The sequence below is a fragment of the Medicago truncatula genome, chromosome 5, assembly GCF_003473485.1.
Source record: "Medicago truncatula cultivar Jemalong A17 chromosome 5, MtrunA17r5.0-ANR, whole genome shotgun sequence".
In the NCBI taxonomy this organism is placed as follows: Eukaryota; Viridiplantae; Streptophyta; class Magnoliopsida; order Fabales; family Fabaceae; genus Medicago; species Medicago truncatula.
Window position 1 is genome coordinate 33,064,613 of NC_053046.1, and position 25,004 is coordinate 33,089,616.

Consider the following 25,004-nt stretch of genomic DNA (forward strand, 5'->3'; position numbering starts at 1 on the left):
GTTCAAAGGAGAACATGAAAGTTACAACCCAAACAATTGAACCTTAACATAAAAACTCAACATCTCTTATTTAATAACTTTCAAATTTTGACACATGACAGGTCCATGTCATTTGAACCTATAACTGAAATAATACAAAATTACTCCAACATATAATATTACATAACCAGGCATACTAATATCATATGATTTTTTTTTTTTTTAAGGAACTAATATCATATGATTTCTCAACCAAGTGTCTCGTGCCCCCTTATTACATTTTAGACCTTTTTTTCTTTTCGAATTCACCGTACACTCTATCTGATCTCAAATATAAGTAAAAAAATACATTTCTATTTCTATTTTTTTGCTTATATTTAAAATCGAAGAGTATTTCTTATTCTTGACTAAAAATAAAAACTAATTGCTCAAGGTAAGTAGGTCCGTTTAAGAGATCACAACTCTATCTGACCCTTCTACAATTAAGTTGAATCTTGCCTTGTCTCCCGGTAAGAGGCTTGATGTTCCCCATCTTGATCAAAGAAGTCTTAAAATCACTAGCAAAAGCAAAAGGGTTCTTACTATATAGCTGCACCAATTTGTCACTTTCACTACCTTGTCCCTTAAACAATTGTTGATCAGAATGAAGGACACCTCTTTTGTATAGCAAATCTCTATAATATGTATTTTCAACTCTTGTAGGAGTGAAATCAAGTGATGTTAAATTGTTGTCTCCAACATTTCTAGAAGATGCCGCATTATTACTGTCAAGTTCAACCTGAGCTACTATCATCCACTTATCACCGAAGGATGGGCTGAACTAAGATCTTTTTTGGGAATTGATGGCAACAAGATGCTTTTAATGACATATCATGGAAACAATCGGTTTCTTATAGATGTAGCTCAGCCAACGGAACTCAACACCTATCGGAATGTTGCAATGGAGCTTGACCCAATTCAAGTTACAGTGACATCCTTTTTTGCTAAGAAATATAAATTAGTAAGTTTGTTTTTCTATATAATTTACATTTAAATTTTCTTATTTATAATTCACATACCATAACGACTAATTTGTTTGATTGTTAGTGTTTTTTAAGACATTGAAGATAGATTTCGCAAACTATGTCAGAAACACTGGATATGGCTCTGTGCGAATATATGGACCAACAGAAATTGCAATAAGGTGCAATGTTTTGAAGAGGAACAAAGGCAACAGATCTTGGACTGAGTTTGGAAGTGACTGGAATTTGGTTGATGCAGTAAATAACTTTGCGAAAGGTGATGTTTTGAAGTTCCGATTTGTAGATCATAATCGTTCAAATCTGATAAAAGTTACCGAGATGTGATTTGTTCGTTTATTTCGTTCAAGTTAATTAGTTTCAGTTTGCTACCTAAGTTATGTGGTTGTCCTTTTAAATCATAATATGTTTATAAATTCCGCAAGATCTTTCCAGTTATGTATGCTAAGTTAGTCATGTTAAGTCCTTCTTTAATAATATATGCAAGTAGTAAGTGTTGCAGTTTCAATAGCTGTACTAAAAAAATATTTCTGAAGCCTATATAATTAAAAAGACTATGACATGTATTTCGTTTTATGATTATAGCTTTCATTACTTATATATAATGTTAGAATTATGTACACCTTATCAATATGTACATAAAAAATATTGATAAGGATCATAACAAACAACACTATAATTACTTCAAAATATCTTTCCCACTATAATGACTTCATGACCCTTGTAGATGGAAGAAAAAACAAATTAGATTATTTGAAAATAGAGAATATTGTAATGAAAGTAGTTAGATAAAACACTTCACCAATTGGTAGTTGGTTTCTTTAATGAATTTAGATATAGTGATGTCAAATTATCGACCACAACCCTTGTCAATGCTTCTACTATGGAAAGATGGCATAGATCGAGGAGAAAGGAATTGCCAATATGGTCGAAATTGGAATGTGTTTCGGCCTATATAGTTGTACCACACATAGTGATATCTTTTTAATTTATAAATACCTCTCAATCTACTCCATCCTTTGGTCATGAGCGGTAGAGTTTGAGATTGGTTGAAAGTTATGATATGAATTCTTCCACTCTCATGGAAGAATCTTAGCTTCTTCCCCAAATTGTGTTTCCACCTTTCATAAAAATGTGGGCATACTTCTCCATAGTCCTATAGAATATACAAAAGTTTGGAAATGAGCGATTATAATTATTATGATGTAGTAGTGCAATATATTAATTAAAATCATAGTTGATAGAAGGAAATTGAAATCGTGTTTCCTCATTTGGTACATGACCTGTTAAAAAATGATCTAATATGACAGGTCTTGAAGAATATTTTTGTCTAGTTACCATATGGTGCGTGGTGTTTGGTATTGCAATCAGATGGAAACACTTGTATGTAATTTTGAAGATGAAGTTTGTAATTGGAATGGTTTAGGTTGTTAAGATGGATGACTTATATAGATAAGATAAGATGTAGAATGTAGTTAGTTTGAATATGATTGTATATTGTATCTGAAATGTGTTAGATCATGTGTTAATTGCATCAACATTGATAATGGAAGACTACCTATTATACAAAGACAAAGCAATTATGAGTAACATGAATGTAGTATGGTTGTTAAATGTATGAAGTTATATTACATATGGGAATAGAAAAACTGGATTGATGTGTATAACTATAAAACTTTTGAAATAAAAAATTCCATTAATAAAAACATGTGATTGTAATAATTGACTTTGATGTATTACTATTATTATTTTAAAGTACATATATTGTAAAATGATAAGAAGTGAGAATTGTATTTAATTGGTTATAAAAAATAAAAAAAAAACTAAAGATTTTTCATATATTAAAAGTCCTTGAAAAATATAATCCGAAAAAGGGGAAAAAAGAAAATAGTATTATGTAGAAAGAAAATGATTCTAATTTATATAAATTTACCTACATATTAAGTTAATTGGAAGAGAGGTTAGCAAAGGTATAAAGTGCGTAAGATTCCTCCGACATACTTTGAATGGTCATAGAGTTAATAATGAATGTGTTAGAGTGTAAGAATAGTGAAAAAAAATAGATTGGATTTGGAGAATATGAATCAAATAACTTAGATTGATTGATAGTGATAATGGAATCAAGTAAGTGTATTTGTGTAACCAAAAAAAAGTAAGTGTATTTGACTTGTCTAATCATCAACAGTGATGCATTGAAAATTTTGTGTAAAAATTGTATAAGAAATTATAAATAAACCTATAAAGACAATAAGAGATGGTTTGTTTATTTGATGTAGTGAATTTTTGTATTATCACTACAAACATTTACCAAATAAATGTTGAATAATATTGTATTATTGTTTTGTAAAACAACCGTAAAGTTGATTAGATTAGGTAAAATAAATGCAATAAAAATAGCATAAATGCAAATAATTAGAAGTAAAAATTACATTATTTAAATATAAAAGTTAGATTATATAAAGATATTTTGATGTTTTTAGGTCTAACGGATCATATATTTTGGGACCAAAATGACTATTATCTATCTTTCATATTAGATAAGAAAATGAATAAGTAGCATGTAGACAGTTATAGACATTTAGTGGTGTTATTATCTATGTAGACTTTATAGATAGATTAGACAAAAGTAAAGTATCCATAGATATGGCCTAGAGATCTTGACATGACTTTGGATAAGATAACATTGAGAGAACAAAAATTGTACCAGATTCTCATGAGTATATCACTACAAGAAACATTGAAGTTAGCTAGGAAACATTTTCTAGGAATAGAAGCCAAATTCCTAGGTATGCAGGCTTTCCTAGAAAGTTTATGAGGAAAAACTTCCTAGGTATATTATAGTTGTGCCTAGGAAATTTCTGAGGATCCTCCGAGGAAGTTGTTAGCTAGGAAATACCTAGGAAAATTTCCTAGGAAACGTTCCTGCAAAAAACTGCCAAAACCTGCCACCACTGTCACAGTTCAGTCGATGTGACAATTAACAATAAAAAACAAAATTTAAAATATTTTGAAACAATTAAAAATAAAATTCGAAATTCAATTTAAAATATTTTGAAATTCAAAATATTGCGCTAAAAATTTAAAATTTTAAAAATTGTGGCAATTTATTTTTTGATTTGAACCAAAATTTTTGAAAAATTCAGGATATTTAATTATTTGTTTCCTAGGAAAACTACTAAAAAAACCCAAAAAAATACAAATTTTCCCGTAAAATTATGTTAATTAAATAATAATTTTAAATATTATTTTACATTTCAAAAACCTAAATAAACGGAAAATATATTCATCGACGAGAGGGTATAGACACACCCGCAACTCGCGGAAGAAAGTACAAAAGGGACCGTTTATAAGCGGTACACCTAAACCCCAAAAACAAGACCCAATAATGATGCGAGGAATATACAACATGCCACAACCAGCAAAAACAATGTCGACAATTGCATATCCCTGCATCAAAATCGAACACAAAGGGCCACCAGCCAAAACAGAACCTAATAACTGCCACTGCAACTCAGCAACAGCCAAAACAGAAGAACATAACTGCTGCAATATCAAACTGCAGCATTCACATAGTCCACAAAACTAGCTCTAAAACTATCTAAAGCATCATATTTAAATAAAGTAGTCAAAATATTCTTCTCATCTGAAGCATCATATTTAATTGGTGTCATCACTTTCATCCTCCTCAATGTTGGGATTGTCTGACTCATCTGAACCATTTTCTTCAACACCCGATCGCCTTGATGTGCTTGCGATCAATTCCTCAAACCGTCGATCAACGCTTTCTTAAAATGCTCTATATTGCTCAGCGACCCGTTCCATCCTGCCCCGCAACTCTTGCTCCATTAGCTTACGAGCCTACAACTCCTGTGTCAAATGTTCTATCCGGGCAATCACATGAGGAGGCAACATTTCCTGGTTACTTGAAGACCCTTCTCCAAATGAAGGCTCATTGATTACAGATCCATGCTCCATTAGGGGAGCATACCGACCAAGACCATACCACTTATGTGTTGTCCCGAGTCCTGATACCTTCCTCCAAAGTTCCAGCTTGATCGCATCAGGCAATTCTTCATAGGTCGAATATTCTCGTGACTCTTCCAAGAATAGTCGTGCCTCCTCCCGAAAAGCTACCTATATACATAAATAATAAACGAAAATTGCTTAATAACTCTTAACTGCAAAACCAAACAGCACAAACAACCACAATACACAACAGTACTAGAATTCCAAATCAGAAAATAACACAATATTGATGACAGATACAGAGAATGGCAAAATTGCTTCCTATTTTGATTATCTCTCTATTTTTTTTTGTCAAGAGAACATATCCTTTATAATCAAAAGAAATGAGATTAAATTAAATAAAAAATTCAACACAGTGATAACTTGATGCTCTGCAGAGCTTAAAAATTCAACACAAAGCTTAAAAACAAAATCCAGCAAAGTAGTATCATTAAAAGTAGGTAGTGACAATCGACGTTAATGACGACAACGACATCTGTGACAGTAACAATGAAGAAAACTGCACCAATAACGACAAAGACACTAATAGCGACATATATAGGTTATTTGGAATTAAGATGTTTGTGGCAGTACCCACAATGTGATGCAGTGCAAGAGAAACTTGCCATGTTTGCATATAGTAACAAACAGTGCAGAATTTAATGTATTCCATATAGTATCAAAGTATAAATTCATCTGTGTATTATAGGAGCGATCATCAACGTAGACATCCGTACCATGTATAATAAGGAGTTAAAAAATTCATCGTTAAGAAATTAGGGTTAAAAACAGAAGACTTGCTTCTCAATTAAGTATTCTTTGTCAAATATTGCTCCCCTGCAAGCAGTATTCCGTTAAGTCAATATTGAACCCCCATTCCCCTTCTCCTTTTCGGTGCCTTCCGTAATCTTTCCTCCCTCTTCGGAATTAGCAATCCTCGTATTGAACCCATCATTCATCCATCCTCTTCATATCAGACAGCAACGTGTTGGTAAGTCAGATCGATATATCTTTCTCATACTGCCTTCCACTTTCTGCTTTGCTTTCTCCGCGCACGATGGCCAAACCATCAGGTGAAAAAAAGGTTAGTAACCACATACCAGAAGAACTTGCATTATTCATTCTATCAAAACTTCCATTAAAATCTTTAAAGCGTTTGGATGTGTAAAGAAAACATGGTCTCTCTTATTTGAAAACTCTTATTTCATCACCATGTTCCGCACGAATTTCATATATATTCCTCACTCTTACTATGATGATACAACACTCATCCTACAAGAGATTGTAGAGACACCTCTTAAATGTTATATCCATTCACTTTCTGGTGAGAGGTTTGAGAATAGACTCAAATTCCATATGCCAAATCCATTTCAAGTGGAGAACCCTCTCCTTTATATTTTAGAGTCTGGATCTGCTAACGGAACTCTTTGTCTCTGTGAACCACCGGATGAACTTGTATTGTGGAATCCAAGTACCGATGAATTGAATGTTGTTACTTCCAGTTCTATGGTCTCTATGCCACCTTATCGGGATCCTTACCCTGCTCTTCATGGATTTGGTTATGACCATGTTAGAGATGACTATAAGATTATTAGGTGTATACATTTTTTTCCACTAGAAGACGAAGATCTTTTTCGTCTCAACTTGTTGAAGGAAGATGTGCAACGAGATGAAATATCTTATGCACCTGTATGGGAGATTTATAGTCTACGATGTAACACTTGGGAAGAACTTCATGTCGATATACCTCCACTTTGTTTTTCAGGTTTATTGTACACAGATGGAATATGTCATTGGTTGTCTAGAAATAATGCTCAATATTACATGGTGTCATTTGACTTGAGCAATCATGTGTTTTTTACAACATTCACGCCCTTAGAAATACCGACAGACATAGATCCCAATCTTGATTTTGGGGATGTGATGAAACAATTGGTGATGTTAAATGGTTCCATTGCTTTGATCTCTTGGTATGAATACACGGCCACCTTTCACATATCAGTTTTAGGTGAACTTGGTGTGAGTGAATCATGGACTAAACTCTTTATTATTGGACCTTTGTCCGACCTTTTAACGTATCCTATTGGAGCAGGGAGTAATGGTGATATATTCTTCAAAGCAGGAGATGGAAAACTAGTCTTTGATTTAAGAACACAGATGATTGAGGAACTTGACGGTGTGGAAAAAGCATATTCCGAAATAATAATCTATAAGAAAAATGGAGGAATAGATCATTAGTTAGTTTTTGTTCTCAATTATTAGGATCATTTTATCTTGAATAATAAAAAGTGGTTTGTCAATCACCCATTATCATATTTATGATTATACGAAGCATATGATAAACTAATAAATCATCTTGTAATTATGAATGTTGCAGCTTTGACAATTTTATATTGAAAGTATTTGTACCGTCTTTCTATTTGAAAATTGATGTGGTTTAACAATTGTTTGTATTTCATTTTTTTCTACTTGAAATATATGTTCATGTTTAAGTATCTTGACAAAGCTTAGATTCTTCAGATCGAATACCTGACAGCTTTAACAATATGACATCTCTTATGTCACTAGATTTTTTCTGGATTTAAGCTTTTGCAGTATTTCTGAACACTACAAGAAAATCACTTATTTGCTACAAAACAAATGGTTGCTAACTCACAGCTAATTTCTTGCAAAACTCATTTAGCTACCCTTTAGTTGTGATTTAGCTGTCATACTGGCCGTAGCATGGATTGGGCGGCAAATTATCAAATAAAATATTTCCTAGCCAAAACCCAACTAATCTGTAGCCAAATATCGGTTAAAAGTATAAGTTCCGCAACTAAATGGCTTGGATATTGTAGCAATAGTTTCGTAGTAAATCTCTAGCTAAAAGTTCCTAGCTATTTCCAATGAAAATCCAAGCTTTTACGATTTATTCACATAATATAAATGTTGCTCAGTTGTTTATTCTTAGGCGTTAATCCCAATAAATATATAGCAATTACACACTAATTTCTATGCAATTAACACATGCAATCTCTAATATGAATTAGGCATATACCAATTGAATAACGAAAAAAATACATTATATCATGTGTATTTCAATGAATTCTTGCATAAAAAAGAAAATACAACTCAAGACTCTTGTTCTATACTATTATCACCAATCACCAACTAATTCCAAGACATTGTAGTCCCACCAAGCCAACGAGCAACATGAGGAGCATAAAATGGATGACTTTATCGATTATTATTTCATTGAAACTCAAATCTTTTTCTCGGATCCTCTTCTTGCAGTCCACAACCTTCGATCACATCCTCCTTTTTCCTCCAAAAATCTCTTTTGAATTAGAAGCAAATTTGAACAACCTGATGAAAATTATATAAAAAAGATATTATATTGGTTTATACCTTTAACTAATTTCATCTTTTCCACAGGACGATGCTAAAAAGCTTAGTTGAGGCATGAGATCCCACACTTGCAGCCTGAAGAGCAGCTAGAAAGAAGCATCCTACAGGGACAGTGAGCATAAGGAATAAATAATGAACAACAATGCATATCCCATTCCCATTGAATCACACACATAAAATAGTATATGCTTGCGATTCATAAAATGGGTAGATTCATAAACATTACTTTAAAATGTAGTAAGCACGTGAAAAATTTAACTGCATCAAAAAGGAAGTATGATTTTAATATCTCCTAAACATGCGCAGAGGATGCAGAGTGGTCTATGCTAAAATAACAGACAATCACATTTCCTTTTTAAAACTGAGAACAAAATCTCCAACTTATGATAATAGAACTCTAAAGTTGATTAAACTGAGAACAAAATCTCCAACTTACTAGCCTTCACTATAAATGCCAAATTTATATCCTTTATTTTCTAACAATCAAAGCTGCAAGTAGACTACATGCCGGTGTTGTAAAAAAGATATCAAACTCAATAAATAATAGTCACTTACCGGATGACAAAATTTGGCTGCTTCTCCGCCTCTAGCTTCCTGTTGACCAGGATAACCTATGCATGTAAATGAGAAATCGGGACAAAGAACACACGAGTAAATGAAGACTTAACTTTCTATCACATTTAACATGATTTGTGGTAAATGGAAATAAAAATTAAAGGAGCGTGATCTGTAAAAGAAGGCTAAGATCATGAGTTTATTATTGGTAACATTACATTGCCTAGGTTACAATGGAATTGATTGGCAAGGGATGAAATTTTTGGTGTTTGGTTTGTATGTGAAGACTGTGATTCCAAATTAATGACACAGTGAAGAAATTGTAGACATGTTACTTTCTCTAGGTAAGTGGAAATAAATAACTTGGCAATCCTTAGACTTTGAAGGATGAAAGTTCAGAGAAAATATTTAAAAAAAGTTTCTATGTATGTACTTCATAAATTCCTTTAACCTTTTTTGTTTTTCCTTATTTGTGCTTAAAATTCCTTTTTTGTTTAACCTTCATAAAGTTTCTATGTATGTACTTCATAAATTCCTTATTTGTTCCACATCATGCAAGATCATTTCAAACATATGAGCCTTCATGCCTTAGAATTTAGAAACGTTATTTCTTTTTCTGACATTAGCATATAAGTCAAAACCATACTGATACTGGCTCTACAAAACTTGTACAATAAGGCACATGGATCGGTCAGCATATTCTAGACTAATTTCATGTGGAAGCCTTGGTCATTATCCCCAAATTCAGATACAGCTAGCATTGCTTACCAAAATCTGTGGCATGAAAAAAATGTAAAAGCAACATGTTTAAAGAAAGGATGTTACACTATTCACAACTATTGGATCACTCAAAGGCTTAATAAACTTGTGTGCCAAGTTTCGTCAGGTTTACGGAAGTATGATTCTAGCACAAAAGAAAGGAGCTGAAGAAAAAGTAGTGTCAAACATTTACATCCCACAAAAGAAATGGCCTGAGGGTATGGTAGCAGCAGAAAGAGCTGCAACTGACAGCATCAAACAATGTATCCACCATGCATGGGAAGAATATCATCAAAATGTTTGAGGATGTGGAAGACAATTTCAACTTAAGTGAAAGTGAACTACAAGATGGACACATCAGATTTGACTTTTGATGAAGTCAGTATGGCTTGCTACAATCTCAACGATCCAATAGGCTTTAATGAGGCTTTGGATGTGGCCTCCATCATCATAATGTGGTTCATATATAGTGTGTGTTTGGTTTCCCGTTTGTAACACACAAAAGCACGTTTAAGTTCAATTCTAGTACAATATCCTAGACCATTAAACATGCTTATAGATATTAAATTTCTCTTAAGTTCAGGAATATACATCACATTCTTCAAAAGGAAATCACGGTCATTAAACATTTTGAGACGGTTAGTACTCATACTTTGAATTCTACAAGCCTTGTTATTACCAAGGCGAACAACTCCATCTTCTTTCAGCTCCAATGTTTCAAAGTACTCCTTTCTCAGACAGATGTGATAAGAGCATCCAGAGTCCAAGACCCAACCCTTTTCAGGTTCCCAACTTGTCACGGTTAGTGCTCCAACACTCTCATAACCTTCCTCTTCACTTGCAATTTGATCGGATGAACTACCACTGCCATTGCCCTTCCTCTCATGACAATCATTCTTGAAGTGACCTGGATTGTGACAAATAAAACATTTGTACTTTGTTTTATTACAACCACCCTTCGGACTAGACTTTTGACCATGAATTCTTACATTTCCCATTTCCTCTGTTTTCACTTCTCCCCCTTGAGACATTCAAGCCTTCTCCACTATCATCAACCTTCAACTCCTTGAATTTGGTTAACTCTTTGGTTCTCAAAGTTGCTTGACCTTCCTCCAAAGTGATAGTGCCCTCTTTGCCAAAACTCTTTGTATTCTTGAAATTCTCAAAGGACCTAGGTAAAGCATACAACAGGTGTAAGGCTTTATCCTCGTCTTCCATATTTACATCTATGTTCGCCAAATCATCAATAATCTTATTGAATTCCGTCAGTTGCTTCATTATTGGTTTTTGACTCGACCATTCGGTAAAAGTAGAGTTGTTGTTTCAGACATTGTCTATGTGTCCAGGACTTGGTCATGTACAATGAATCAAGTTTATTCCACATAGACACAACAATAGTCTCCCTTGCTACCTCTCTCAACACCTTATCCCCAAGACACAGAACGATGGCACTGATCGCTTTATCATTCATCTCAGTCTTCTCAGCAGGTGTTAGATGCGCAGGCATCTGTGCTTTTCCCTTCAATGCTTCAACACACTTTTGTTGAATTAGAATTATCCTCATCTTTACCTTCCACAATCCGAAGTCGTTACTACCAGTAAACTTCTCAATGTTCCACTTCGAATCCATAATACCTGGTTATTGATTTGACCTTCGCCCCACGGTGGACGTCAATTGTTGTGAATTTGTTGCAAAAATCATACCAATAAAACTTGATGTGTGGAGCATATAAACCAAGAAATCAAATCAAGCGGGTGACAATATAATTCAAACAAAAATAAAACAGCAACAGATAAAAGGCAGAAGGAGAACACAAGAATCTGTTTACCAGTTCGGTCTAATGATGATCTACTCTGGGGGAGAGAGCAACTCTCCATTCTACTATAATAATATGAGTTTCTTTACAAAGAAATATTGAGGGTTACAAGAATTAGTCTTCAAACCTAATTCTACCCAATTCCCAATCTCTTCCCGTGACCAAGAGACTCAATCCTAACAGTGTTTTGTTCAAGGTGAATCAAAACAATCCCAACCCTAGTGTTTGTTGCCAAGAGAAATTATCTATAAACCCTAGTTTGTATGTTGGCTTCTAAACCCTGTTTTATGTTCCTGCGATAATTCGGCCACTGAAAATTCACGAGACAAAAGTCTCCAAAAAAACTAGTCAAAATCGACCACCGGACAGAACCATTCAGCCATCGATTTTGACAGACAGGATGAATTATTTTTTGTCACTTTTCAACACCAACAATAAAAAAAATTAAGCAACAATTATGATGATACAATAACTTATTTAAGTTACTTCAACCATTTTTTTCTTCTCACACTGTCACAACATGGATCTTTCAATCCAATGAGAAAAAAATAAGCAATTGTTTATTATATGTTATACCCTATCTCTTAATACAATAATTCTCTCTAATAAAGAAAAATATAAGACTTCTTTACAAATCCACTTTATAAGCAATGAAGAATCGCCACAATGTAACCTAAGCCATTAATAAGATTCACTTTATAAGTTATAATTCTAGAACTGAAGAGTTTCATCCAAAACTATGTTTATTCATCATATGAAGGTAACATATAAATAGGAGCCATGGACTAATTAGCAAGAGCAAGGAAAAGCCACGATAACTAACATTATTAATCCTAATAACTCTCACTGATTACCTTGTCTCGTCTTAAATGCAAAATGGATACAAAATTATCAAAGAAAGGTCAAATGTCATTTTCCATCGAGAAAGATATTGCTGCAACACCCCCTTTTTGCTTCCTCGTATTTATTTTATTTAGCTAATACTCTAAAGAAACCCATAACACAATGAAATATTAGAAATTCGTGCTCTACTACTAACCAAACCATAATAAAAAGAATATCAATATGCTAATTGCTAAGTAACCAAACCATTCAGTTACAATTCCAATTTCAAACCAACCCAATAACTTCCCCATGGTAAAATTTCTGTCCTTTTTTTTTTTTTTTTTTGATGTTGCAAGGCACAACTGCTTCTGTGATGGTTCCTCTCCTATCCAAGTAATGTAGCCATAATGTTTAATGAATACTAGTAAGCAGCAGTCCATCATGGACACAGTTGCACGGATATAAGGAATCAACTTTCACATCGAAATGTTGTGTTTGGTCTGCTGTTGTGCGGAGTTTGGTGTGCTGCGGTTTTGTGTGCTCAACAGCTTGTTGGTTTTGGGAGAGGGATCCCTTACTGTTCCAGTTTTTTCTGTTTTTTAGTCTATGCTTTTGTAGTGCTAGCTATAATGAGTTATAATGGGTGCTCATGAGCCTTGTATGGCAATATGGTACTTGGAAAAATAATCAAAATTATGTGAACAAGGTCATGAAATGTAACTATCTCAAAGGTACTTGGAAAAATAAGCTTCTGTTATGTAAAAGAAACAAGCTTCTAAAGAGCTACCAAAACAAACTTCAAGTACACAATTCACGATTATTCTACTACAATCACTACACAATTATTGAGTTGTTGTAAGGAACTAATTTTCCAATGCACGTTTAGCATTCTCCAACGCTGTCTTGGCTGCAATTTGCTTTGTGTCTCTCTGTACAGTTTTTATCCTTGTTGTTTCTACTTCTCGAGTTTTATCTTTTTCGGTTATGTCAACCTCCAACATTTTTTTTATGTCGTCAAGCTGAGCCTCTACTTTTTTTTGTCTCCAACTCGCAAAATTTCAACTTGTTTTGTTTTTCAAGGAGTACGGCCTTGAGATGACGAACTTCTCAACTAAGCAAATTTCTCTTCTGATGTTAGTCAATTCTTGCTTTCTCCTCTTCCAATAATTTACTCTGCTTCTCCAAAGTAGGGGAGTTTTCCATGGACTTGTCAATTTCTGCCATAGACGTTGAGAGATTGATGAAGTCTCATACATAGTCAGAAAATTGTTTACACTCAAATCTTTAAAGATTTAACGTCGAAAAGGCATTTATAGAATATTATTTTGAACAATAACTTTGAAGAACCTACCGTTGCACACTAGACTCCTCTGTTTCAAAGAGCATCCTGAAATGTATACCAACTGAAACTCAAGCATGATACACAACTTTAACATACTCAAGCATGATACTCAGGGACGGTATGACAAATTCGGATGGACACGCACTGAATTGAAAAGAATAAAATAATGTTAATCAAAAGAAATATATAATGACTTAAAAGTTCGACAAATGTGTACAAGTTATTACTGTTATACCGTGGGTTATAGAAAATAGTGAAAGGGCTATTGGTTGCAGCCGCATGAGCTACTGCAGCAAGAAGTCCCAAGTGCAAACTATCAGTTGACAATACTGAGGAAGGCATTACAGTTTGTGGCCAGATAGCATGGCGGATACCAAAAAGCAATTGGTTCTTTTCATTCCTATTGAAGAAGATGCACTTGAGTTGCACCATTGATAAGATCATCATCATAATAAAGTAAGAAGATGAAAAAAAATTGAATCAACGAACACTTCTCTAAGCCTAAAGCACTTGTCATTAAGAATGTTTTAGTATTGAAAGCATGATATATCCAAGGTGGATGAATAGACCAAATTAATGAGGTCGAGAGCATAGAAAGCGTCCACTTTGAAAAGCAGGATATAATAAAATCACTTGCCAGGTAAACATCACAGAATCGCCAGCAACAAGTATTTTAGCACTCACAAAAACACTCCATCCAGTTGTAAGTAGATGCCTGCAAGAGAGAAAAACTTCAAAGATTATACAAAAAGTAACGACGTATTTTCATCCCTCAACAAGAAACATGTTCATGAAACTGAAAGGAAAACTCCGACATTTGCAATTAAAATGAAATTCAGCTTTGTAACTCACCTCAGAAGATATGCCTAAATTTCTATTCGGTACCATGCAAATCCCTTGCTATTAACACTTAACCAGGAGGCTGTTGGAAGAAATCCTGCAGGTCAAAATTACAAAGACTTAAGAAACTGATAGATTTGGTAGATAAATTTAAGTTTGGTAATTGGTAGCATTTTCGACAAATGTTTACCGAAGGAGGAAACACTTTTTCAGCCGCCCGACGAGGCACAAACAATCCCCCGTGAGTGCTTGTGTCACTTGACTAGCAGTCAAGGTCTTGCAAAAGTAGTTTGTTGGCTGTTTACTGGGAGTTCCCAACTCTGCTGGAAGGTAAGCCTCTTTTTGCTCTTGTTGCAAACGCATACATGGTTAAATGCTTAAAAATATATATACCTATCTAAATTGCAAAACCAGTTATATCACTTAAGGCATTGTGTCATACAACATTCAAAGGTTGATCTAATAAATGATGTATGCGGTCTATAATATAGATCACATACATAATTTATTAAATGAATTTAAAAGGTTGATTTTTGCTTATAACAGTGACCAGAAGGTGTATTTCGTTTCCACTTCTACATTCTCCCAAAAAATTCTATAGTTTATTGAGAGTATGAGATGATAAAAATTTCTACTTTTTGAGTAGACATTTTTTTTTTTGTTTAAGAAAGAACAGGATGAAAATGATGCTTGTTAAAAAAGTGATAAAAATGATGAAGTTGTTGATAGATTTTATGGGTTTATTTATTTTAAATAAAAAAATAAAAAAACAAAATAAGATTATCTCAAGTGGTTTGCCAACTCATCAGTTTTGTAATAAAAAATGGAGAAAAAAAAAACATAAGTGTTACTAATAAATAAGATAAAGGATCAATACAAAAAATAAAAAAGTAAGATAAAGGATCTCTAAATTGATTTTGCCTAAAATAAATAAAAAGGAGATTCTATGGTGCAATCAGGAAACTGACTTTTTTGAAAAAGTTAATTTTGATATTAATGTTTGATTCATTTTTAAATTGTTGATTACTGATTAATGAACAATAGTAATTCATCTAGTAATGCTTGCAACATCTTGGATTTACAGGTACTATTTTATCGTTGGCATCTTTAACATGCAATCAGAGTTGATGATATTATGTGATAGTTTTAAGTGTTACACTTTGTAGGGTGTTACACTTAAAACAAGATAGGATAAAATTAGATTAAGTGCAGTCTTGTTAATCTGATGAATTGATGATACTATGAGGATTGAACTTTTGATGCCACTGTACAAACAGTGGGGCAGTGCTCACTACATTTTTCATGCTATAGTGTTAACTTCACCAAAAAAGTCATTCTCACTACTTCACTATAGAATTTTCCATAAATTAAACACTATTGTATACGAAACATATTTGACATCTTAGTGGTAATTCCATAACCCATCAATTTATTATTTTGATTTTGATTGATCAAGTTCGTAAGTGAAAAATTGCGGTTTTGAATTTTAATAAAAAGAAAAAAGGTGTTAGAATATTACTTGCCCGTTAAGAAGATTAATCTCTAATAGCCTAGTGAGTCCATTCAATTAGTTCCTAATTTCCTATATAAAAAAGAGTATGAACATGCTAAGTAACCAAACCATTCAGTTGCATGCAATTTCAAACCAACCCAATAATTTCCCAAACAAGTATTTTCTTTCCCTCTTTCCCGCTTCTTTTCTTTTCTCCTCCTCCTCCTCCTCCTCCTCCTCGTCCTCGTCCTCGTCCTCTTCCTCTTCCTCTTCCTCTTCTTCTTCAGCAAATTTTACTTTTTAGGTTCATTCAATTAATGATGTATGTGGTTCATAATATGGATCACATACATCATTAATTGAATGAAGCTAAAAAGTAAAATTTACTTATATTTTGAGACGGATGGAGTATATTACTTAAGCCTTAAGCTAAAACTACAAACGGTGGCGATGGTATATGGACGGTGCCAATATCATTCATAACAAATGGTGGCAATTAAACTATTAATATTATTACTTAACCCATAAGTTTCCGAAAATTGCTGTTTACACATTTGATAAGGCTGTGCCACACGAGTAAATGACATTTTTACCCCCTCGGCAGTTAAACTGCCGAGGAAAACCTCGGTAGTTAACTGCCGAGGAAAAAAAAAAAAAAAAACCTCGGCACTTAAGTGCCGAAGAAATCATCAATTTTTTTTGAAAATATTATGCTATGCTTATCCTACAGTCATAACAGACGTAAAAATATACAACAAGAATCATCATATTAATTTGTCCTAAATTTGACTTGGCATAGCATAATGTTTATCCTGCAGCTAAGATCCCTGGATAGTACAATGTTGTACTTTTTATCCAATTTCTAAATATCATCAAATTTCCAATGAGGTCTTTCTTTGTGCAGGAAGAAAGTTAAGTTAATGTTATTTGATAGTTAGCAAGTATTCTCTCTCTTTTTTTTTTTTTGGTGAGAAGTTGGCAAGTATTCTGTTACACTAATAGTTGATGTAAAGATGATAATGATAACTCATCAATTTTAATAAATGTTTAATTTTAGTTTTTCTGTTTGTGATGCTGATGGACTATTTGTTAAAAGTTAGTATACTCCAAGCATAGCATAATATTTTCAAAAAAAATTGATAGTTCTTTGGCACTCCGAGGTTTTTTTTTTCTTCCTTTTTTCCTCGGCAGTTAACTGCAGTCTAATTTCTAAAACTTCGACAGTTAACTGTCGAGGGAGTAAAAATGTCATTTACTCGTATAGCACAGTCTTATCAAATGTGTAAACAGCAATTCTCTAAGTCTCCTAGAGTTTGCTTAATTTAATTTATAACATATTTTTTTTATCCATATATTCTCTATATTTTATTGCCACACACACACGTCTCCTCAACTTTATTATTATTATCCCCAACCTCTGTCGCCCGAACCCTAAAAAAACAGTATCGCCGCTCAGCTCAACAACAAGAGAATTGCGATAAGTTATTTATTATTATTATTATTATTATTACTATTCTTGGATCCACCACCGCGGTAATCTAATCTCAGCTCAAATCAGCTCAATGGCTTCCAATTCTGCTTACAGTAGCAGTAGCAGGGACATTGCAAATGGATTTCAGCTGGAAGTTGTTTCTGCCACAAACGAAAAGAAGGTAACTAGCTTTATTCACGATGATATTGCCTTCTCTATTCTATCAAAACTCCCCATTAAATCTTTGAAACGATTTGAATGCGTACGCAAATCATGGTCTCACCTTACTGAAGACGAAGACTCTCCTTTCATGACTATGTATCGCAACAATCTTTTTTTATCTCAACCTTATGACGGTGATACATCTCTCCTGGTTAATATGTGCCCTAAAGTAGAAAGGTTCCATTCTCTGTCTGGTGAAAGGTTTGCGAATAGGCTCAGTTTAATTAATCCAATTCAATCCGATCAAGTACTTCAAATCATTGGCTTTGGGAGTGTTAATGGCATACTTTGTCTCCAATATGGAGAAACAAGAATCTCACTGTGGAATCCAACTACCAACGAATTCAAGGTTATTCCTCCTGCTGGGACACGTCTTCCACATATTGTTCATACATTTAAACCTGTCGATCCCTTTTACATTCAGACTACTATTCATGGATTTGGTTATGACTCTGTTGCTGATGACTATAAGCTCATTTGTCTTCAATCATTTGAATCATATTACTTTTATAATGATAAGCAACGCATGAAACAGTCATTGTTGTTGCAACATAAATCTCTTCAACCCTTTTGGATGATTTATAGCTTAACAAGTAATTCGTGGAAGAAACTCTATGTCAATATGCCTCGTTCTTCACCAACTTTTCAGTTGGAATATTACCATGGAAATCACCGACTCTATATGGATGGAGTGTGTCATTGGTTGTCTCTCCCGACTTCAGGAGCATGTATGGTATCATTTGACTTGAACAATGAGACGTTCTTTGTCACACCCATACCCTCCTACATTCTTAGGGTTAGACGTCGTGCATGGCAACAATTGATGGTGGTGAATCACTCTATTGCCTTGGTCTCTTTACCTTATCACAACACACAAACTTTCCATATATCAATTTTGGGTGAAGTTGGTGTGAAGGAATCATGGATCAAACTCTTCACTGTTGAGAATCCTTGCACTCTTGTTGAGTATCCTATTGGACTCGGTATGAATGGTGAAATAGTCTTCGCAAATGAAGACAACAAACTACTTTTATTTGATTTAAATACCAAGAAGATTGCAGAGCTTGGTCTTAATAGAGAAGACAAAATGGGTTTTCATCAGGTTAACTTTTACAAGAAAAGCCTTCTTCCAATCAAAATAATAAATAATTAATTATTATTTGTCCCGTTTTACTCATGATTGTGGTTATTGACATTTTACCTTTCGTAGAAGTGGCATGTCAGTTGCTAATATCAAAATTATTATCAAGTATTTGAAAGACACATTCTTGTTGCCTAGGCCTTTTGCTTTCCTTTTTTATGCCTGCATATTCTCCATTGTAGTTTCAGAATCCAGATATGTTATCATTTGGATGGATAAATGTCATAAGTTCAATATTAATACAAAAATATATTGTTTGTGCCTGTTAAATTCTTTAAATTCGTGACCTTGATCCATGCAATTTGGTTAAATGAAGTCACACCTATGCAATTTGGTTTCAGTACCTTGCTCTTGATTAGAACTCGTGACCAGATTGAAACTTTTGTTGCTATTAGATTTTTGTTGTGTTCTCTTCACTAATAGCTATAATTGCAACGCAATTTTGTTGCTTTTGCATTTGGATTGAAATAGAAATTTATACGTTTGATTCAAATAGAAATTATTTATACGGATTAACCTTAGTAATTTCGAAAGAAAGTAATGCATCCGATTAAAACGCCTGTTTGAAATGACCGCAGATTACATTTAGTATGATGCCACTTTACATCTATGATGAATTGCCTATATTTCCAAATATATGAGATTACAGATAGCTTACACAAGTCTTGTTGTATTAACACTAGCTAAGCACTGCAATAACTGACTCATAAAGTTAGTTATGGCAGTTGTACACAACTATATAGCTCACTCACAAGTGTAAGTCAGTAATAGGGAGAAATCTGCAATTGCAGGTCAGCAACTAGCTTTTATATAAGCAGGTGATGTAACTGTTTGTAACAGAATCACATTTTATGAAATCAGAACGTTAGAAATCAATTGAATCTCTCAGCAGATTCTAATACTAAATATTGAGATGATAGAGATATTTTATCATTTTTACTTTGTAACACTCAAAACTGAGACAAATTAGTTTTAATGTTTAACAGATAACAATATTTGGCCATTTATTTGGCTGACTCGTTTGAATGATATAGTTCTCATATTTTCCACGATATCTATAAATCCATATACTAATCTGTCTTGGTAGGTTGAAGGCAGTTTTTATGCAGCCTTTTAGCACTGGCTGAAACTGTTATCCTGCACAATGCTATAATCATTTTAAATTTGAACAAGAGAGTGATACTTTTATATTTGTTGCAATGCTGCAGGCCTTCAATTACAATTATGATACCTCTTTTGACCTTTTATTTAGTGATAGGAACAAGTATAATTTCATAAAACTTGCATTTCATGGAAGTGTGAAATCAATAATCTTAAATAGATCCATGTTGGAGTCTGCAGAAATCAAAACTTGGCATTGCAACTGTGCACTTATCGAAATTTGCTATTCTACTTTGCTATTCTACTTCTTTTTCAATCAGCTCTTTGAATATTCCTTTCTTTTGCTTATTTTACCGACCACAAAAGTTATAACCTATCAATTTTCAACTATTTCTAATTCAACAAAAAAAGAGTAGAAAGTGGTATAGGTGGAGTTGCTGCTCTTACAAACGTCGGAAAAGCTGTATTAGAAGGGATGGGATTCTTGGAACTGCAAGTGCTCTTACTGATATGGTCGCTGCATTAGAAGGTGGAAATTTCAAAGAGAGCACAGCAATATGGCATACAATTTCGTTTATTGCAGCGGCCTTCCTCTTGATTTGTTGTGTAGTAGCTCATATCGTGTATAAAGGAATTAGAAAAGGTGTTACTGTGTCATTGTAACTCAAACAACTGAGCTTAATTCAATAGTCAATCTGAATTTGATTCGCTCATTCTCTGTTTTGTTTTTCACCCTTTTTTTTTATATCACATTTATGTACGAAGAAGTGCAGCCAAGTGTAGAGACTAATACTAAACTTAGCGACGTGAAAGGTGTAGACATGCCAAAGGCTGAACTTGAAGAAATTGTTGATTACCTAAAAGATCCCGAGGTAGAATTTTCCAGCATTAATTCATGTTCTCTAGCATGGAATAGTTATTTGATTTACATTTGTCCTAAGCTATTCCAATCTCGTTGCTTACTTATATGATACCCCAAGAAGTTTTATTATTCTTCGGGCGTTGATATGTTGACACAAATTTATTAAATAGTGATCATTCTTTTGTTGACGAGAAAAATGCCGTTTTAGTGCAAACAGAAGAAAGTAAAAGTTGTTGAGAAATCAGTTCTATTGCTCTGGTTAATAATTCTAAACAAATTGAATATATATAGCACACACACACTTATCCTTATGTTTCTATATGCTTCCTGGTTGTTTTACCTTAGTTGGAGTGAGTAAGCAAGAACAAATAAAGGTAAGGAGAGTGTGGCGGCGGCCGTTGACAGAAAAGCGGTAAGTAAAAGACGAAAGCTTTCTGACCGAATTGGAATCAGTTCTGCCAAACTCTCATTTCTGTTTCTTCAAATTTTCAAATGCTTCTGCTGTTAATTAATTCTTTTTTTTTTTTTATATATATATATTTCTTTCTCTTTATTTTTTATGCTGTTATTTTTTCTCTTTTACCAATGCTGTATGTTACTCCCCATTGAAATCAATGTTGTATTTACTTTCTTTCTTACTTCTCAAGTTATATCATATATACTTTTCTTAACGGCCACATTCTGGCCTGTATTGTTATGTACTATCTTTAGATAACTCTTTTCCCTTGTCACAGCGCCTTGTCTTGGTGGCGAACTCCCAAAAGGAGTTTTGCTTGTTGGGCCGCCTGGCACCGCTAAAACAATGTTGGCGAGACCTATTGTTGGAGAGGCTGGGGTTCTTGGGGTGCCAACCTAGTTGGGATGTCGTCGCTTCCCCTGATGCCTCACCAATGTCCTGGCTTAGCAAAAAAAATATATATATCTAGATTCGTTCCGAATATATATTGAACAAAAATTTCATTTAAAATCAAAAGTGTAAATATATTGTCTCAAAATATATTAAAGAAAAAAATTTCTTAAAATTAAAAGTGTAAAATTGAACAAAAATTTTATTGATTATTTTTTACATATATTTGGATTTGTTCCCAAAATATAGTAAATAAATTTTTTACTTCAAATTAAGTGTAAATTTGAACAAAATTTTCATTGATTTATTTTATTTACATATATTTGGATTGGTTTCCAAAATATATTGAACAAAACTTTTTACTTCAAATTAAAAGTGTGAAATTGAACAAAGTTTTCATTGATCTAATTTTTTACATATATCTGGATTAGTTCCTTTCTTCTCAAGTAATGGACGTGAATTTGAAGAGGCGATTGTTGGTGTTGGTGCACAAAGGGTGAGAGATCTTTTTGCTGCTGCAAAAAAACGTGCACATTGTATAATCTTTATTGATGAGATTGATGCTATTGGTGGAAAACCAAATCCAAATTACCAAATGTACTCGAAGTTGACTTTATATCAAATGCTTGTTGAGTTAGATGGACTCGAACAAAATGAAGGCATAATTGTGATTGGTGCTACTAACTCTCACGAGTCAATAGATGAGGCTTTGTTGAGACACGGGCGATTTGATCGCCGTGTTGATGTTCCCATACCAGATAGAAAAGGATGGCTGGAGATTTTTGAATATCACATGTCAAAGGTATGCTTTTACTCTTGAAAAATATTTATCTTGGGTGATGGCTTAAGAATTTTTTTGAAGCACTTGTGCACTGCTTGTACTATATTGGTGCAAAGAATTGTGTAGTATGATTTCCTTAAGCTATGTTCAGGTGTCTGCTGGATACTTCACACGAGCTAACTGCCTAACACACGGGATACTTTTTGAATTTTGTGTATTTATATTCAAGTTTTGTAATTGTGAATGTGCAAAATTGTGAGATATAGCAAGGATGTGGAATATAGAATTGTTAGAACGTAGAAGTAAACTTTGAATGTCTGTGTGTTTCTTACTCCAATACAATACAGGTTCTGACAAAAGATAATGTTGATCTGATGACCATTGCTCGGTTTACACCTGGGTTCTCTGGAGCTGACCTTGCAAACTTTTATAATATTGCTGCCCTGAGGGCTACAAAGTATGGTGCCAAAGCCGTGAGCACGCATGATTTAGAGTTCGCACGGGAGAAGAATGAGGGTAACTCAGTTGTTACATCAGAGGAGTTAAGAAAGAAGATTGCTTACAATGAATCTGGTCATGCCTTAGTTACAATTTATACTGATGGTGCGTATCCTGTTCGCGAGGCAACTATTGATCCACATGGGCTGAGTCTTGGCAGGGTTTCTCATTTGCCTCCTGACAACGATCGGACTAGTCCTTCCCGTAAACAGACGCTTGCCAAACTGGATTTTTACATGGGAGTCCGGGTTGCTGAAGAGCTAATTTTCAGACAAAGTGGAGTTACTGCTGGTGCATCCTCGGATCTTTTGAAGGCAACCACTCTGGCCAGGAAAATGGTTACCAAATATGGTATGAGTGCTGAAGTTGGACCCGTGAACTTGGAAAAGGGGAGAAGTATGAGCTCAGAAACTAGGCTGCTTATTGAGAAAGAAGGGAAGAATTTGCTTGAGATTGAGAGAGCTTACAACAATGCAAAAACTATTCTAACCACCCATCAAAAGGAGCTTCATGTGTTTGCAAAGGCTCTTCTGAAGCATCAGACACTTACTGGACTAAGATTAGAGATTTACTTGTAAATGTCAAATCCCAGCAGAAGCGGCAGTCACGTGTAGTCAAAGCTAAGGGAAGTTCATGGTCCAATCCAGCAGCTGATGAGGATGAGGCTGAGGCTTCAGATGCAACCAACAATGCAGCTTAAGCTTCAGATGCCGCGACCGATGCAGCTGAAGCTGGGCCTTCTCAGACTTCTTAGGTATGAGTGAGTGGAGTCACAATGTTCTTCAACAGTAAAATAACAATATGTAGAATCGTTTATTGTTGCAAAAACCATCCCATTTGTTTGTATAAAAACCATTACCATTCATCTTTTAGAAAAACAGAATTGGAAATAAAAATAAATTGACACTAATAAATCTTGACTGAATATGACATTTTACGTATGTTGGACTTAGAAATTCTTTCTTTCTCCTTATTTATTCTTGCCTCCATTCTTTTGAGAAGAGAGGATCTTTAATTTTTTTTACTGAGTAAAAGCAATTATAAAAATGACCAACAATTTTATGCTGTTATTTTCTTGAACTTTCGGTGCTAATTTATCTGTTATAAAAAATATTTTCCTTCAAATTAATAGTGTGAAATTGAACAAAATTTTCATTGATCTAATTTTTTACATATATCTGGATTGGTTCCCAAAATATATTGAACAAAACTTTTTATTTCAAATGAAAAGTGTAATTTTTTTAGGGGAACAGTGTAAATAAATTGAAAAAAATATTTTTCTTCAAATTAAAAGTGTGAAATTGAACAAAGTTTTCATTGATCTATTTTTTTTATGAACAATTTTTTCTGACTGTTATGCAGGGCATGAAATTATTGCCAAGTGGAAGAAGAAATGTCTTTTATCTTACCATGTATGGATCAGTGGTGAGTTTGATTCAGTTTTAACTGATGCTCATTTGCAGATCGTCATGTTTCATTTATCATTAAATTACTTCCTCAGTACTTAATTATAAATACTTCTGAAAAATTTATCATTAAATATAAGTTGATCTCTTACAAATTATCAAATGCATGTATTATTCTTTCAAATATAATTCAAATTAATTCTAATCACTCTGCTCTTTATTATAAGATTTTTTTTGGAGATTTTCATAGTCTTATTTATAAAAAATCACAAAATGTACAAATAAATTACAAAATCAACATTTTCATAATGTATGTGAAAACTGAGAAATTGACTTATAAAAAGGGATAGAGTATGCATGCAAATATAATGTGTTAATTTACCTTTTTTAAAGTTCCAAATTGTATAGTTAAGCATTGATCATTGCATTAAAAGGCACAAATGATACACTGACCAAAAAACATAGTATATTTTCACATACTACTATTTAGCATTTCTCATTGAAAGTTACAACCCAAACAATTGAACCTTAACATAAAGGGTTAGTATGTTTTTACCCCTGTAATTTGGGCGAGTTTTGGTTTTTCTCTTGTAAAAAAAAAAAGTTTAGATTCCAACCCTGTAAAATAAGATTCTTTGGTTTTAGCCCCTGA

At 33.6% G+C, this 25,004-nt stretch overlaps 2 protein-coding genes across 2 annotated transcripts; both read left to right on the forward strand.

The window, feature by feature from the left end:
* Nucleotides 1-6,215: 6,215 nt before the first annotated feature.
* On the forward strand, nt 6,216-7,241 carry LOC11416986 (F-box protein CPR1). The gene has a single exon (XM_003615937.1). The coding sequence runs from the start codon at nt 6,216-6,218 to the stop codon at nt 7,239-7,241; it is 1,026 nt and encodes a 341-aa protein (XP_003615985.1).
* A 10,344-nt stretch (nt 7,242-17,585) lies between these two features.
* Nucleotides 17,586-23,755, forward strand: LOC112416073 (ATP-dependent zinc metalloprotease FtsH-like). The gene is given in 4 exon segments (XM_039834732.1): nt 17,586-18,807; nt 22,099-22,469; nt 22,796-23,498; nt 23,501-23,755. Coding segments are annotated over 4 exon segments (2,442 nt in total). The 3' UTR covers nt 23,647-23,755.
* Nucleotides 23,756-25,004: the final 1,249 nt, after the last annotated feature.